Source organism: Choristoneura fumiferana, chromosome 28, assembly GCF_025370935.1.
Source record: "Choristoneura fumiferana chromosome 28, NRCan_CFum_1, whole genome shotgun sequence".
In the NCBI taxonomy this organism is placed as follows: Eukaryota; Metazoa; Arthropoda; class Insecta; order Lepidoptera; family Tortricidae; genus Choristoneura; species Choristoneura fumiferana.
Genome location: NC_133499.1, coordinates 5,035,188 through 5,050,657, shown reverse-complemented (window position 1 = coordinate 5,050,657; position 15,470 = coordinate 5,035,188). Strand labels below are relative to the sequence as shown.

At 37.5% G+C, this 15,470-nt stretch overlaps 1 protein-coding gene across 5 annotated transcripts in view; it reads right to left on the bottom strand.

Annotated features, from left to right (window-relative positions):
• Positions 1-289: 289 nt before the first annotated feature.
• The window catches only part of sff (BRSK family serine/threonine-protein kinase sugar-free frosting), a 74,868-nt gene continuing 59,687 nt past the window's right edge, over positions 290-15,470 (bottom strand). For 4 of the 5 annotated variants that reach the window (XM_074109308.1, XM_074109307.1, XM_074109306.1 and 1 more), the window contains exons 23-26: positions 14,322-14,440; positions 12,634-12,693; positions 11,412-11,499; positions 290-10,931 (exon numbers count right to left, since the gene is read on the bottom strand). In XM_074109308.1, the coding sequence (XP_073965409.1) occupies positions 10,795-10,931; positions 11,412-11,499; positions 12,634-12,693; positions 14,322-14,440 (404 nt within the window). In that variant the 3' untranslated portion in view covers positions 290-10,794. Of the gene's footprint in view, positions 10,932-11,411; positions 11,514-12,633; positions 12,694-14,321; positions 14,441-15,470 lie in introns of all 5 variants that reach the window. The other variant, XM_074109310.1, reaches the window with a different exon arrangement.

Genomic DNA, 15,470 nt, shown 5'->3' with positions numbered 1-15,470 from the left:
TTTCTGGTTTTTCTGTGCATCTATATTTCTTTTTGGTATTATTAAGCAGTCGGGTTTTGATTTTTTAAATTTATTGTTTGTTCATAAACCAATAGAAACGCTTCGTTCACCTCTCCTCGCACAGCGCAGCTCCGGTGGAAACAGCTGAGCGTAGCGAGGCGAGGTAAAGGAAGTGTTTCTATTGGTTCATGAAAAACGCATTCCTCGCAACGCATCTTAGCACACCTCTGGTTGAAACGCAGCCTTAGAAAGGGTTTACTTCTAAAGGGTAGGTAATAAAATGCAATAATATTATTTGTTTTATTTATTATTTTTTTCATTAACCAATAAGTCCTTAAGCGATACAGTACAGATAAATAGCGACGCTCTTAGTTTAAGAATCAATGTACAGCGGTTTTGCCACGCGACAAGTCGTGAGTGCCCTTACGTCAAAGCTCTTAAGTCTTGTCACGACGCCTGGGGCCCTCATACAAACGCAAGCAGAACTAGATTGTTATGACACTTACGTTTACAAATCACGAACACGTAAAAAAACCTTTTTAATGATTACTTTTCTCATTTTATGGTCTCTTTTGATTTTCAAGACTTAACCAAAATCACCATTTTTATACAAAAAAAGATTGATATAAAATGGAAAATAACAGGTATAACATATTTTTTGAACGAAAAAGATTTTCGTGGTTTCTACTTTATCCGCCAGAGGGCTACCAACTAGACCACCCGGGAATCCGAACAACCGACCGAAAACCTTAATCGCTTGCCAATAGCGAAAAAAGGCAATGCTAAATTAAAATTTAAGTCTAAGTATTGCAGTTGACTAGTACATTTGTCAAAATTAATATTGAAAAATCTCCCAACAAAACGATAAAGATAAATCTATGAAGTTTCTGTTAACTTATGTAACAGATCTGTCATGACATCTCTAACAAACTACAATAACAGAAACTTAAAAGAGAGAAAGAGAGCGGTGGGTATTGTACAGTCGAAGTCATAAATCTACACTAGCACCATGACAATGAGGGTTTTCACAGAGGCGAAATATCGCTAGATGGCGTTAGTGTCGTGAGCTACGTTTGACGTTTGCTTGCGATTGGCTCATTTAGTTATTTAACCAATCACGAGCAAACGTCAAACGTCAAAAGACCACACGATACTAACGCCATCTAGCGATATTTCACCTCTGTGAAGACCCTCATTTTATACAAGTGTTTAAACATGAAGTGACAGCGACAAGGTAAAGTGTAAACATCTTTGACCTCGACGTGCATAAGCGGGAATTCGACATAATATATAAACAAAACAATAAAGACTGTCCAACAATAAAGAATAACATGAGGATTAGAAATATCACGCATTGTCCTTTCTTGGCCAGTAAATTGAACTGCTAAAAAATGGATAATAATCGTTCGGAAAGGATGAGCTATTCACTCTTATGCCAGTATATAGTATCAATTCGCCTAAAAAGCAGCTGGTCTGAGTAGCAAGTGGTCTAAGAAGCAACTGGTCCTAATCCGTTTTTTGTCGAAAACTTGAAAAAACAAAGGTTAGGTTAGTGTTGCGTCAAGCGAAGAACCCCAACCGCGCGGAATAGGATCTCCGCGAAGCGGAGCTCTGTCGACTTTGAGTCAAAGAATTTAAGACCACTTTCTACTTGGACTAATTGCTAACTATTTGCTTTTTAGACGAAATAATACTAACCCACTGCGGAGATACCTCGTTGTAAATAGCGTATATTTATGGTACAACTGTACACACTAACGTTTCTATTCCTCATATTATTAGTTATATTTACTGGCCTACACCTTTTGTTAAAAAAAGCATTTTTTTTACAATGGATGAACGAACGGACTAATCAATAATGAATTGAAAGTATCAATTATTCCATTTTTACATGAAATTTCATATTTTAATATACATACGTACCCGAAAACAATCGTTACAATATTAACTGTAACTATTAAAGAAAAAAATAGATTACAATTTCGAATAAATTTGATATCAATAGTACAAAATTACATTATTCTGTTTATTATTGAACACAAAAATATATTATCATAATATTTATACATGTGGGGTCTGACATAAAGGCTTTTTATTATAATTAAATAATATACAATTTGTATGATAAATTGTATGACCAACAATGAACGAATGATGCACTCATTCACACGAATACATTCACTCCGAACGACCGGTATTTAACCTACCCTTATCGACGTGTTTTTTTGTTTTTAACAACATAATTTGTATGGAGACCAAAGTACGAAGAAGAAAAAGAAGACTGCCATTAAAAAAACAACAAATAAAAACAAGTCTAGTGGTCTAGAACTCAATGTAACTAAAGTTCAACAGTGCGGCTCTATTTAAAACCGTGACCGGTTCAAAAAATCAGTAGTAAGTCCCGAGTCCCGACTGCTGCAGTGTAAGTTATTAACAGTATTCTCGACTACTAGACTTGTTTTTTTAAGACAGTCGGGTCCGTTTGACGGTACGATCACATAACGGTAAATTTCGCCTGTCAAGAAATCTGATTGTGTATAATGTAAGTAAATGAATCGGAAAACATTTCATTTTACAAGCAAGCGATTGGAGATTGCGAAAAAAACCCGGCTTCTCGTCCCCAACTCCTTGAAGCTTTTTACGGGGAGGAGAGGGTTTAAAGGGGTTTTTTATCTGTCCACAGTCTTGCTTCAGCCATTTGCTGGAAAGCCGGGAGCATGTATTCTCCCGTTAGGCTCTGCAGGGTGCTTGGGTCAATATTTTTTGTTGATCCCATTAGTTTTTTCCTTGACCAACCCTAGCCCTTTACTGTAACAATCATGTTGTCCATTATACACGATAAAGATAGGTCATTCCAGGTCGTATGATATGTGATTTCAGGTAATGCACTGATATATGACAGGGGCAATGGTATGACTAATATGTACAAAAGTTTCACTAAAAACAAATATACGTCACGATATCTGACTGATACGTTTTTGGTCAGATGGTTCGTTGTCGTCAGTATATTAAGCAGTTTAGCTACTCGTCAGATTATTCACCGTTGTATTACACTCGTTTATTGTCAGATTTATCAGATAGGTATATTTTTCGTCGAACTCCTTATTCGTTTCGTTGCATCAAAGCTACTGGTTCTGTGAGCTGTAGAAACGACTATCTTTGCATAGCTTAAAACTTAATAAATGTCTCTCCTAAGCTCTTTTTGTTTTACAGTTAATCCTTCACTAAGTAAACAAAATTCCACGAGAATTTACTGAGAAATACGTCCTGTAGAGGACTGCCGGAGAGACATACGAAAGCATTTTTCAATTCAATTCAATTATTTATTAAAACCATGGTATTTATGATGTGGTGTGGTGTTTGCCTTTAGCTTGAGCAAAAATGTGTTGCACTGGCTCGTTTGTTTTTGTAGCTTACAAAGCATTTGATGATAAATCTGACATTGAACTAGTCGAAGAAAGCATTTGGAAAATAAATCTGACGACTAGCAAATCTGTCCAAAACATCTGAGCAAAAACTTATTAGACGGATATGGCGTCCCTAACATGGTGAAATTCCTTTAGATACAAGAAATCTTCCGCTATTTAACGGAACAAGTTACCATATTTTCAAATAACCTGCGACAGTAAAAATTTTGAAAATAACGTGCGTATTAGCTGGGGTGGCAAACGGGAAAGAAGCTTACCGGATTGTATGTCAGCATCACGGACACTGCAACAACAGAGACTTGCCGATGCGTCCCCAGCCAAGAGGGCTAAGATAGTCTCATGTGCTAGAAATTTCACTGACTGTTTTAGGGTCTTCCCACACCTATTGACGCGGAATCTACTCTCAGTGTAAGCAATACTAGTAACGGCACAATATTTTCAAATACTTCACAAACAGCGCAGGTTACAGCAGTTGTCAAAAATATACCAACTGCCAACTAAAACAAATAATACTTAACTATTTAACTTATATAGAACGAGATCATTTTATAAGACTAGCACCTCAACATAAATTTAAACTAGGTAATTAAGATGGGTGAATCAACTTTTAAGCGTAGCTCGTGGCCATGGCAATGTCTCCTGAGTCACCCGTTAAAAGTATGATTTTTATGCGGTAAAAATCCGCCAAAAGTTGGGAATTGTGACAGTTATACTCGTAAACCCATTTCCTTTTGGCTCATCTCCTAAGCAACTGTACCACTGCTGTCTCTTGGGTAACAGGACAAATAACATTTAAATATTGATTAAACCAAGTATCAACTCCATCCAGAAATATACGAAGTCAACATGGTATTACGCAGTTCTCTCTAAATGACGCTCGTTTAGCTTTGAGAATGAACTCTTAAGAGTTCGAAACCAGTAAGCATTTTGTATGGTTTACGTAATTTAGTTTTTTTTTGTAATTTAAATGGCTTCGCATATTTATAGTTGAGTTGGAGAATTACTGAGTAGATGTATGATTTTATGTATAATGAAAAATTGGTAACCAATGACTGAGTAGGTATTTGAACGACACAAGAACGAAAAACAAAATCGCCCCCCTATTTTGAAATAAATGTCACAATGACAAAGTCAAAGGATTTGAAACTTAATGGCAATCAAAAAAAGTTGACACTCTTCGAAGCATAGGTATCCTAAATTTATGAGCTTGGTTTTACGAGAAGTTAATATAACTTAGCATCTAACAGTTTACAAACAAGGGGGCCAGTTTAACTTTAACTAAAACATACTATTATAACAGTTATTTAGTAGCCTTTTTTATTAAAAAAAAGTTAAAAATTGACATTTATTCTATGGCAAAGCAATGCCCCTGCTGTATTATATAATATACAAACTGACAAGCATTTATACACATACTATAACGTGGACATCGGATTTTACGCTTTCAATACTATGTGCACACTATTTATAGTATAGTATATATAATATGTATATATGTATATGTAACATGTCGACGGAGATTGGATACTCTTAAACAATGTGCCATCATTTCAAAAAGTCAGAAATGTTAGATTTTAATCTCAACGTGGCGTCAATTTTGAAAAAGAGAATAGACTTTTTTTGGGTTTTTGGCAGGCAGAATATCGCTAGATGGCATTAGTATCGTAACGTGGAGAAGCGCCATCTCTGTGTGTAAAGTGTCCTTTCAAAGAAGTCAAATAGGTGGCGCTACAGTAGCAATGGCTAAATTTTAAAGAACGCTTGACAACGATAAAAACAAAACACTCAATAATGTTTCAAAACATCACCAAAATCAAATCACCGTCCACGTTCTCACAAAACAGTTATTACATGATGATATTCACTAAATTAAATCAGACACTCTTGCTTACTTTTGCGTCAATCTGGGATTTGGAACTGTTATTTACCGACATTTGCAACTTTACTCCCGTAAGATATTACCATCATCTTTCCCTCTGAAATTCATATAAACAACGTGCCAATCAAAAGCAAGACTGTAACGTCAAACAGACCTCTTATCAATGGCGCCATCTAGCGTCATTTTTTGTTAGAAACCCCCATACAAAGTGGCGCCACCAAGCGACATTTTGTAAGAAACACTCGTACAAAGTGGCGCGATCTAGCGACATCTTGTTCGCTAGAAACCCTCAATTTTTAAGATTCCAATCTCTTCCACTATCTAAATGCGCCTATGCTATGGCAGTAGGTATGATCGTCTCAAGAATCAAATGCGCAAAATTTTAGAGCACATTTTTTCAAAATTTTGATACCGATTTGTATTTAGACATTAATAAAATTTGGTTTCGGAGTGTTACGATGTCCGATTACGTACGATTTTGTCCAACACGTCTGAGCGTTTTGCGTATCGCTCTAATGTGTATACTTAGCAGTTATTTCGGTATAGGTATACTACTGTCGACTAGAAGAAACTAAAGAGAAAATATTTAGTTAAATTTATTTTCTGATATTACGTACGAACTTATGTACAGGTCAAGGTGATCAAAAATATCGAAACATGAACTTTAATACCTTAATAATAGAGTGCATGCGCCGATATTTTTAACTACCTTGGCCGTTCCGAAATGTCTGATAGCGACTGTACGAGGCTTTGTCCGCTTAGACTAAAAAAAAAATCTATACGTGATTTTGATCCTTAAGAGCGTTTATACCTGCTGAGCTGGCAACGTTGCATTTTTGTTAGTTTTTCTCGATTATTCCATAAAAATTGAATGAAAATTAAAAATGTGGTCTGTTAGAACTCTTCTTAATATATAACGTTGCCAGCTCAGCAGGTATAAAAGCTCTTAATAAACCTTTTCGACGCCAACGACTTATATATACGTCCATTACTTCAATGCAAAAGCAACCTTCGTACAATTGTGTTAAGGTTCATTTTTAGGCATTGCAATATAGAAGCCTGGCGTACGGGTGATGTCTTTTGTATTTGACATGGCGGCGAAAAGGTTAATAATACAGTGCATATGCCGATATTTTTGACCACCTTGGCCTCAAGGAAGTTGTTCAGGCTATGCGTTGTATGTCAATCATTCAATCAGACAGTCAGACACGTGGATCTATATTATAGATTTAGATTTTAGAGCTTAGTGACAAATCTCGACTAAGATCGACTAAGTTGTGTCAGGAATTCAATCCAACCGCGCAGACAAATTGGCTTTTAAAATTCAATGAAAGTTTTGTCACGATCAAAATGTCGCTAGATGGCGTTAGTAGCGTGAGGTCCGTTTGACATTAAAGTCTTGCTTGTAATTGGCTCCCAAAAGTTACACAAATGGCAAACAGACCTCACGACACTAACGCCATCTAGCGATGCCAATGGTAATGTCTCCTATGTCTTCAATATTAGAAAATAAATACTTGCTCATACTAGATCGTCATAAGCCTATACAGTAGTATACCTATAGCATTATCGCGAAGCATAGGACGTTCACCTCATTCTTTTTACAACGCTACGAAGGAGACAGAACATCAAGTTTAACTTTTAGTACACGGGATGTTTAGGATATTATTATTTAAACATTCTTTGCAAAAATACAGCATAAGTTTACAATATTTCCAGGCCTTACAACTATACTTTTTTTTATTTATAATTCAGTACATGGATAGCATTTTAAAATACATGGGCGGTTTCAATAATGATATGCGCGGGAGTTGGGACGTGGTTTAAATCTGATTATTTCAAAATGTCGGAGAAACTAACAATTTATGTAGATCTTTATAAATGTGGTTTGTGTCGAGCTAATTAAAACAATTTGTGCCTAAACTCGGCCAACGCTTTTTCTGTCCAAAAAAAAAACATAGAAAAGTTTGTCCGAATTCGTGTGTTGTTCACTTGTCCGAATTTAATACGTTAAAGTTTACGTGCTGAGTTTTGTAAATTACATTTTATACATTTGTTCTTACAGATATGTTTTCTTTAAACACGAAGATGTAATTCTGAATATATTTTTCGGGATTTAAAGTTTGAAACAATCATTTGCATCTCCTTCGCTTTAGCCCCGTTCAAAAGAAATGCGAAATCGAAACCGCATTCCTAAAATCCGAACCGCATCCCAACTTCGACGCATATAAATTTTAACATACATCAAATAAGCTTACTAAATACAGCTATTATATATGTATATAATATTAAAAAAATTCACTACTCTCCGTTGGGCGTCAAAAATCTCGAATTTGTCTCCAAAAAGACCTTTAAAATCACCGACTCCGAAATTCTCGGGTCGAACCGGTTCTTACCGGTTTCGACCGGAGATAATATATACAAGGAACCGGTTGCAGTGGAAGTCGAATTGTTTCCGAAAAAACGTGATGTTAGGAAGCTTCAGTGAGATACTTTTTTAACCCTATAGTCGACAGTGGCGTTACTATGCAAACATACCTACATATAATACACATAGACCACAATATAACTTCCCCTTTTTCATGAGACTGGTTTAACAGTTGCGGCTGATGCACGCCCTGACAATTCGTGGCCTTATATAATTGCATTAATGTCATACATTCCGGGTCAGTAATTAACCGGGCATACGTTAACTGCACGTTAACTGTTCGAGAAACGTCAAAATGCATAAAATATAAAAAGAATAATGTACCAAATGCATTTGACATAATATAATGTAAAACAATCAATTAGACGAACTTTTTCTTCGTGTAATCTAATCTACTAATAATCCCTTAAACTCGATAATTTCTAAGAAAAATGCATTATACCAAATGATGCTTATGCATTTTGTCAATTAGACTTTTTAATGTTTATGCCATTTGAAACGTACTAGATTCAAGGGTCTTACGTCTCACATAGAATCGCCAAAGTCCACATGTTTTAAGTAAAAAGCCGTAAGTCCGTTCCGTTTCAATTTGTGCATACCTCAAGCCTAAAGCATCGAACTATCTTATCTAATACTTAATACTTCAATAATCTTTGGCGTAAAAATAAAAACGAATTCGACTAGAATGCAAATCACAAATGTTGTAAACGACATAGTGTCACGAAGTTTCGGTTTCAATTGCGAATGTGCAGATGGCGCTTACGACAAAACGCACCAAAACAATTACTAAGTGTACGGACCGTTACCAATGGTAAGTAGTACGGACTATCTAACTCTGTAATAAATTAATGAATTCTATGTATTACACGTCAAACTGTATCTATTTAAAATTTCAACTCTATCAGACCGCTGCAAGTGGGTTAAATTTAATTGCCAAGATCGGGCTTACGCTTAAAGTTTTTGTTAAAACATATATAATGCAAGCTGATTTTGCTGACTGTATTTTTTGTTGACTGTACGTACGCATGTAGACCAAATTTAAAGAAAATCCAATCATTTATAAGGGGTAATAATTAATTTACAACATTCGACCATGACAAACAGCTTTGAAAATTATCTATGTCCCTTACACCAAGTGAGATTCAACCTGTAATACAGCAATAAAAAAACTATACAACAATAAACAATTTCCTAAACGACACGCGTATTTATGTATTAATTTGTTGTAAAAATTCATATTAAAGGCGCTTCGACAAAAAAAAGGTAGGCCACGTCGCATACCCTTTTTTGCATAGCATATTCAATTCAATGATCTTTTAAATTACTACTACAGTACTTTTAAAGTATTGGAATCTAAAGCGACATCAAGGATTTCAATTAACAATCAGCTTAAATCCTTGATTCGTATTAATTTTATAAAATTGACACTAATAACCGCTTTGTTTTAAATTGACGTATCTGCGTGCCATAATTACTGACTTATAAGATTGATGTTACATTCGACGACTAATAATTATTATTTATATTGATGTTTATAATATAAAATGTCGTAAGCGACAAATTTCAGTGGCGTCTACCTGTTTTGTAATTGGTTTTACGTTGAGAGATTTAGAATTAATAGATCGGTATTGTAGGAGAAAGAGCGATATATTACGCTTATGCTAGGGCATGATAGACAGACGAGACCGTTTATCTTACACGTTATGAGTCTGTTAGGACCTAGCAACACTAAATGAAAGGTATTAAGCTGATTTTTCCTAAACACGCCAGCTTTCACGATCAAGGCAAGGAATCAAGACCGATGTAATTAAATGTCATGTTAATACCAATATATATGTTTACGTTGATGCAGCAGAGTTTTATCTTTTCCACTATTAAAAAATATCAACCTGGATATCATGTGGCTTCATTATATCTACTGACATATAAATGTATGGCAAAATTTTCGTATGTGTGTGACAGTCTTGTCATTTGAATGTCGCTTACGACATTCCTACTTCAAATAATATGCAAAATATATGAATAAATGAAGTGCATTGGAGCGCGGCACAATGCCAACTATTCAAAATTTAATAATTAATAATTTTCGATACCAATACTTTAGAAATACTCTATAAATTGCATTTCCGTGTTTTTATTTTATTTTAATACGTTGATGACGTATTTTAATTATATTTAGCGTGTTTTGTGTTGGAAAGTAGGTATTTAACAATCTTAAATGCTTAATATATCCCTGATGTTATGTGATGTTTTTTATACGAATATATGTAAACATTTTTTAATCGACCATACATAAATCCAAGATGGCGTTTGTTTGCCTGTATCCAGTGCGATGATTACTTGTAAATCTGGTTGATAGTAACATTTGTTTTTTTATGCCTTTTATAAAAAGGAATGAAGGATCATGCATCAATGTATTTTTATATTTTAATCGAAATCGTAGAAACCTTGAAAGAATTTCTTTTAATTAGAGGAAAATGCTGTTAACAGCTTCAAAATATTATTTATGATAATAAGACTAATTCATATTATATACCCAAACATTACTCGTATCAACCAGACCACATTATGACTCGCTTCACATAAAATCGTTTGCCCTAATGTATTTTTGTCCGAATGACTGTTTAGCATAATTTCATATTTGATATAAAGATAATTTAAAAAACACGTAACTGGGTCATTATCAAATTTGGAGCAGGTAAACTTGTCCCAACCAAAAAAAGTATTTCCGTTTACACTATCCATTTTCTGCGGTTATTTGAGTGGAATGATGAATGATTTGCAGTCAGCAATACCTACCATATATAATTATTGATTATTTGAATCGAAAAAGCATGATTTATATTGATAATAATGCATGGTAACAGATTGGTAGCACCAAGAGTAACAGAATGTTCTGCGCAAAATTTGATAATAATCCTAATTTCACGTGCCCACAAAATTTTGCGAACAAACTATTCGATCAACGAAACATTCGGGCAAACAGCTCAGCGAGCTCACTCGACAGGCAGCATGCAAACGAACCACTCGCCCCCGTACTTCCCAACACACACGATGTCTCACGCGGCGTGCACATGGGGATCCCTCTGGACCTCCCGGCGATCCCTTAGGCTGTTGTTGCGCCGGAGTTCGTCTTTTAGCGAGCGGGAGTCGAGGGACTCGCGGTGCTCGGACGACGAGCGTTTCGTGTGAGTGCCTGAAGGTTGAAATGTAAAGTTAATGCAACAAATAAATATTGAGAAGCACAGATTATGCTAATATAAACTACATACTAGATTTTGCCCACGGCTTCGCTCGCGCAGAATTGGTATGTAGTTTAAAACTTTTTACATCCCACAGGAACCATACATTATTTCGAAATAAAAAGTAGCCTATATGTTAATCCAGGGTATAAATAATATAGCCTTAGGCTGTTTTCGTTTTTCTTTTATTTAAATCAGCAGATATTGTACTAATCAAAACAAATAAGGGTAAAATGCAATATTTTTTTAAGTTTCCGCATATGAAAGAAAGAAAGAAAATAATTTATTTATAACAGCAGTGACACATTACACAGGTTAGAAAAAAACAACAATAAGAAATATGGGGTTAAAGTTGACGGAGCTCAAAAATAACACGGTGTATTCTGACCCCTCATTTTTTATATGAGGAGGCAAACGAGCATGCGGACACTTACCGGGCAATTCCCTCGGACAGCTCATGATCTCGTGGTCGAGCGACGCTGATGCCGGCTCGCGGTCGACCCGCCGCCGCCGCACGCTTTGCTACAATCGGAGGACTGATGACGTGCATATTGATAGCGTTACAGTATTTTTTCGTTCGTCGAATAGTCACTTGACCGAATTGACGGTTCAACGAATGTTCGGTTGATCGAATTTTATTTTTGTTTTCTTTTCAGATTAAGTGATTAATTTCATACTAAAATTAAGTGTGTTGTTTTAAGCAGAGAGAATATTATGTTTTATATGTTGATAGTTCTTTTATTTATATTTAAAACGACACCACTCTCATACAATGGATTAATGTATAAGACAAAATTATTGAATTTAGGTAAATATTTACTAGCATATTGATAAAATTAAATTCGGACAAACGAAAATTCGTGTTAACGTAATGCTGGCATAAGTAAATTCGGTCAAGCGACAAGTTAGGTTAGACAGGCACTCTAATATTATCTTCGTCATTATTATCATCACTACTTTGAAAAAATATCGTATCTCAAAATCAATGTGTCAACAAAATTGACCCTTGAAATATTGTTTATAAGGTTCACAAAGTAAAATGATCGATTTTGAGATACAATCTTTTTTAAAACTAGTTAATATATACTATTAAACATATAAACCTTTGTAAAATTACAGCTTTTTAACACTAACAAGTCTCGAAGCTAAGCCGCGGACGGACGAACGTGGCGAAACAAAAAGGGTTCCTTGTAGGTCTAAGGAACTCTAAAAAAGGGAAAACTCGATCACCTACACTTCAGTTATTACTGAGAATATTAAGTATAGTTTTTTAACAATAAACGTTTGTTAAAAAAAAATACAAGAAAATACAAACTGAAAAATGGATGCACAGAAAAAAACCCAGAAAAAGAGACCAGCGCTGGGAATCGAGCCCAGGTCCTCAGCATTCCGTGCTGAGTGCTATACCCCTACACCACCACTGGACAGGAGTCTAGACACAAATTTCTCCCATGCACCACACATTTCAGCCTGCTTAAGCGACACTAGCGACATCTATTGGATTTCACGGGATGACCGTAAAAGTAAAAAATTTGGAGTTGAAATACGAGTAAAGAATACAAAAAGACTCCAAAAACCAATATTAATAAAAAAAATGTTTTCAGAAATCTTAACATAAATAGTACATTATATAACATACAAGGCATAAATACTTACTTTGTATCCACTAGAGCCACTGGTAACTGAAGAACTCGATCCCAAAGTATGAGTGCCGTTCTAGAAGAAAAAAAAATTGTTTTTTTTTATTCGACTGGTTGGCAAACGAGCAAGTGGGTCTCCTGATGGTAAGAGATCACCACCGCCCATAAACATCTGCAAAACCAGGGGTATTGCAGACGCGTTGCCAACTAGAGGCCTAAGATGGGATACCTCAAGTGCCAATAATTTCACCGGCTGTCTTACTCTCCACGCCGAAACACAACAGTGCAAGCACTGCTGCTTCACGGCACTAACCGAAAGAAGAATAAATTAAAAATTAATCCTACTATACAAGATGACCAATCCAAATTGGTAATTGGTGGCATGTATATGGAGACGTTATAAAGTTCTAAAGGTCGCTACCGACTACACCGTATCATGACATGACCGTACTAGGAACGCACGCGACGGCTACTGTTGGTTACGAAACGTGCTATAGGCACTTGTCTCACCGCCAGCGAGGAAACGATTGGCTATCGACTATTTTCTCGCTCAAGAAACGAACAAAAGATATAAGATCCTGTATGAGTAAAAGAGACACATATATTAATAGTTGATCGCTGGCTGTTCACACTGTCGGCGAGAACTCGCTCTTACATCTTTTGTCGCAGCGACAAAGCTATAAAACTCGCTGAGCTAGATACTCGCTCAGCGATGTCAGCTTGGCGGCCGCCCGCACGAGCGAGTCGAGTGGAGCGAGTAATCGCCCGTCGCACGCGAACACTCGCTTACAGCCGAGCGACAAAACTACACTCGCTTCTCGCTGCTCGCCCACTCGTTTCTAGTTACTCGCTCTACTCGCTTCTCGCTCATCGTCGGCGGTGGGACAAGTGCCATAGTGGGCAGTCTCACACTTTTCGAGACAAAGAATATATTTTTGCCTGCCACGTTGCTATTGCCATAGTAAAAGAGAACAAGGCTCACTACGAACAAAAGTACATCGCGCGGCTTAAATGTGTGCGCGCCGGTTGGCGCCGGTACGCACGCACCCGCCGCACGCACACACTGATAATTTAAGGAGGATTAAGTTTTCTTTAGTCAAGGCTGCGCTGCCGTCGGCGCCGTACGTTTCGATTTTAGATCGCTCGTCTTGCTGAGTGAGACACTAAGGATACGGTACACTGACAACAACCAACAAGCTCACCAACTGAGCCTAGACGACTAGAGATGCGCATGATGTCTCTGTCTTGTTTACGTCATTAGAAGAGAATGGCATGTTTCTCTCAAATAGTTTCGACGAATGTAAGCAAGCGCGGGGCAAGCCCAGCAAGCGCATTCCGGTTTTTCGCCATCTAGCGTCACAATTGCAAAACACTACGAAAGCCTCATCGCTGAAATGTAGCCACATGTAGCCTATACTTTCGTATTCTCAATTTATTTTTTTATGGTGTTCTTATCTTCAAATTAAGGAGTTGAATTAAGGTTGATGTGAAGTTGTGTTTATAAAATATGCTAGTCTTTATTTAATCTTAATGTTTCTACTTAATTGGCTTATTCACATTTTATAATTTACAAATGTTAATAGTAGTGCCATCTATTGCTGTTTTTTTGTATTAAATATAGTTTGTAGGGATTGGTAGGCCATGCTATTACGTGAATGTGAAATGGTCCCATGATGGGTCATGAATTAAAGTCCTAGGCCGTACCTGGTCCAGCTGGTCTATGGAAGTGTGGCTGGTCGGGGTAGGACTCTTGCCGGCCTCGAAAGCAGCCTCGTCGCTTTCCAACTGCGGTGTTTCTGGACTGTCCGGGATTTCGTTGGCCGCTGCGAAAAAAATATCGATATACATCATCATCATCATCCCAGCCTATATACGTCCCACTGCTGGGCACAGGCCTCCTCTCAGAACAAGAGGGCTTGGGCCATAGTTCCCGCGCGGGCCCAGTGTGGATTGGGAACTTCACACGCACCATTGAATTGCTTCGCAGGTTTGTGCAGGTTTCCTCAAGATGTTTTCCTTCACCGCAAAGCTCGTGGTAAATTTCAAATGTAATTCCGCACATGAATTTCGAAAAACTCAAGAGGTGCGAGCTAGTGTGCACGTGTGTACTCACGGTACGTGAGCCAGTATTTGTGTGTACTCACGGTAGGTAAGCCAGTGTGTACCTACGTGTGTGCCCAAGATACGTGAGGTAGTGTGCACGTGTGTACTCACGGTACGTGAGCCAGTATTTGTGTGTACTCACGGTAGGTAAGCCAGTGTGTACGTGTGTGCCCAAGATACGTGAGCTAGTGTGCACGTGTGTACTCACGGTACGTGAGCCAGTATTTGTGTGTACTCACGTAGGTAAGCCAGTGTGTACGTGTGTGCCCAAGATACGTGAGCTAGTGTGCACGTGTGTACTCACGGTACGTGAGCCAGTATTTGTGTGTACTCACGGTAGGTAAGCCAGTGTGTACGTGTGTGCCCAAGATACGTGAGCTAGTGTGCACGTGTGTTACTCACGTACGTGAGCCAGTATTTGTGTGTACTCACGTAGGTAAGCCAGTGTGTACGTGTGTGCCCAAGATACGTGAGCTAGTGTGCACGTGTGTACTCACGGTACGTGAGCCAGTATTTGTGTGTACTCACGGTAGGTAAGCCAGTGTGTACGTGTGTGCCCAAGATACGTGATCTAGTGTGCACGTGTGTACTCACGGTACGTGAGCCAGTATTGTGTGTACTCACGGTAGGTAAGCCAGTGTGTACGTGTGTGCCCAAGATACGTGAGCTAGTGTGCACGTGTGTACTCACGGTACGTGAGCCAGTATTTGTGTGTACTCACGGTAGGTAAGCCAGTGTGTACGTGTGTTC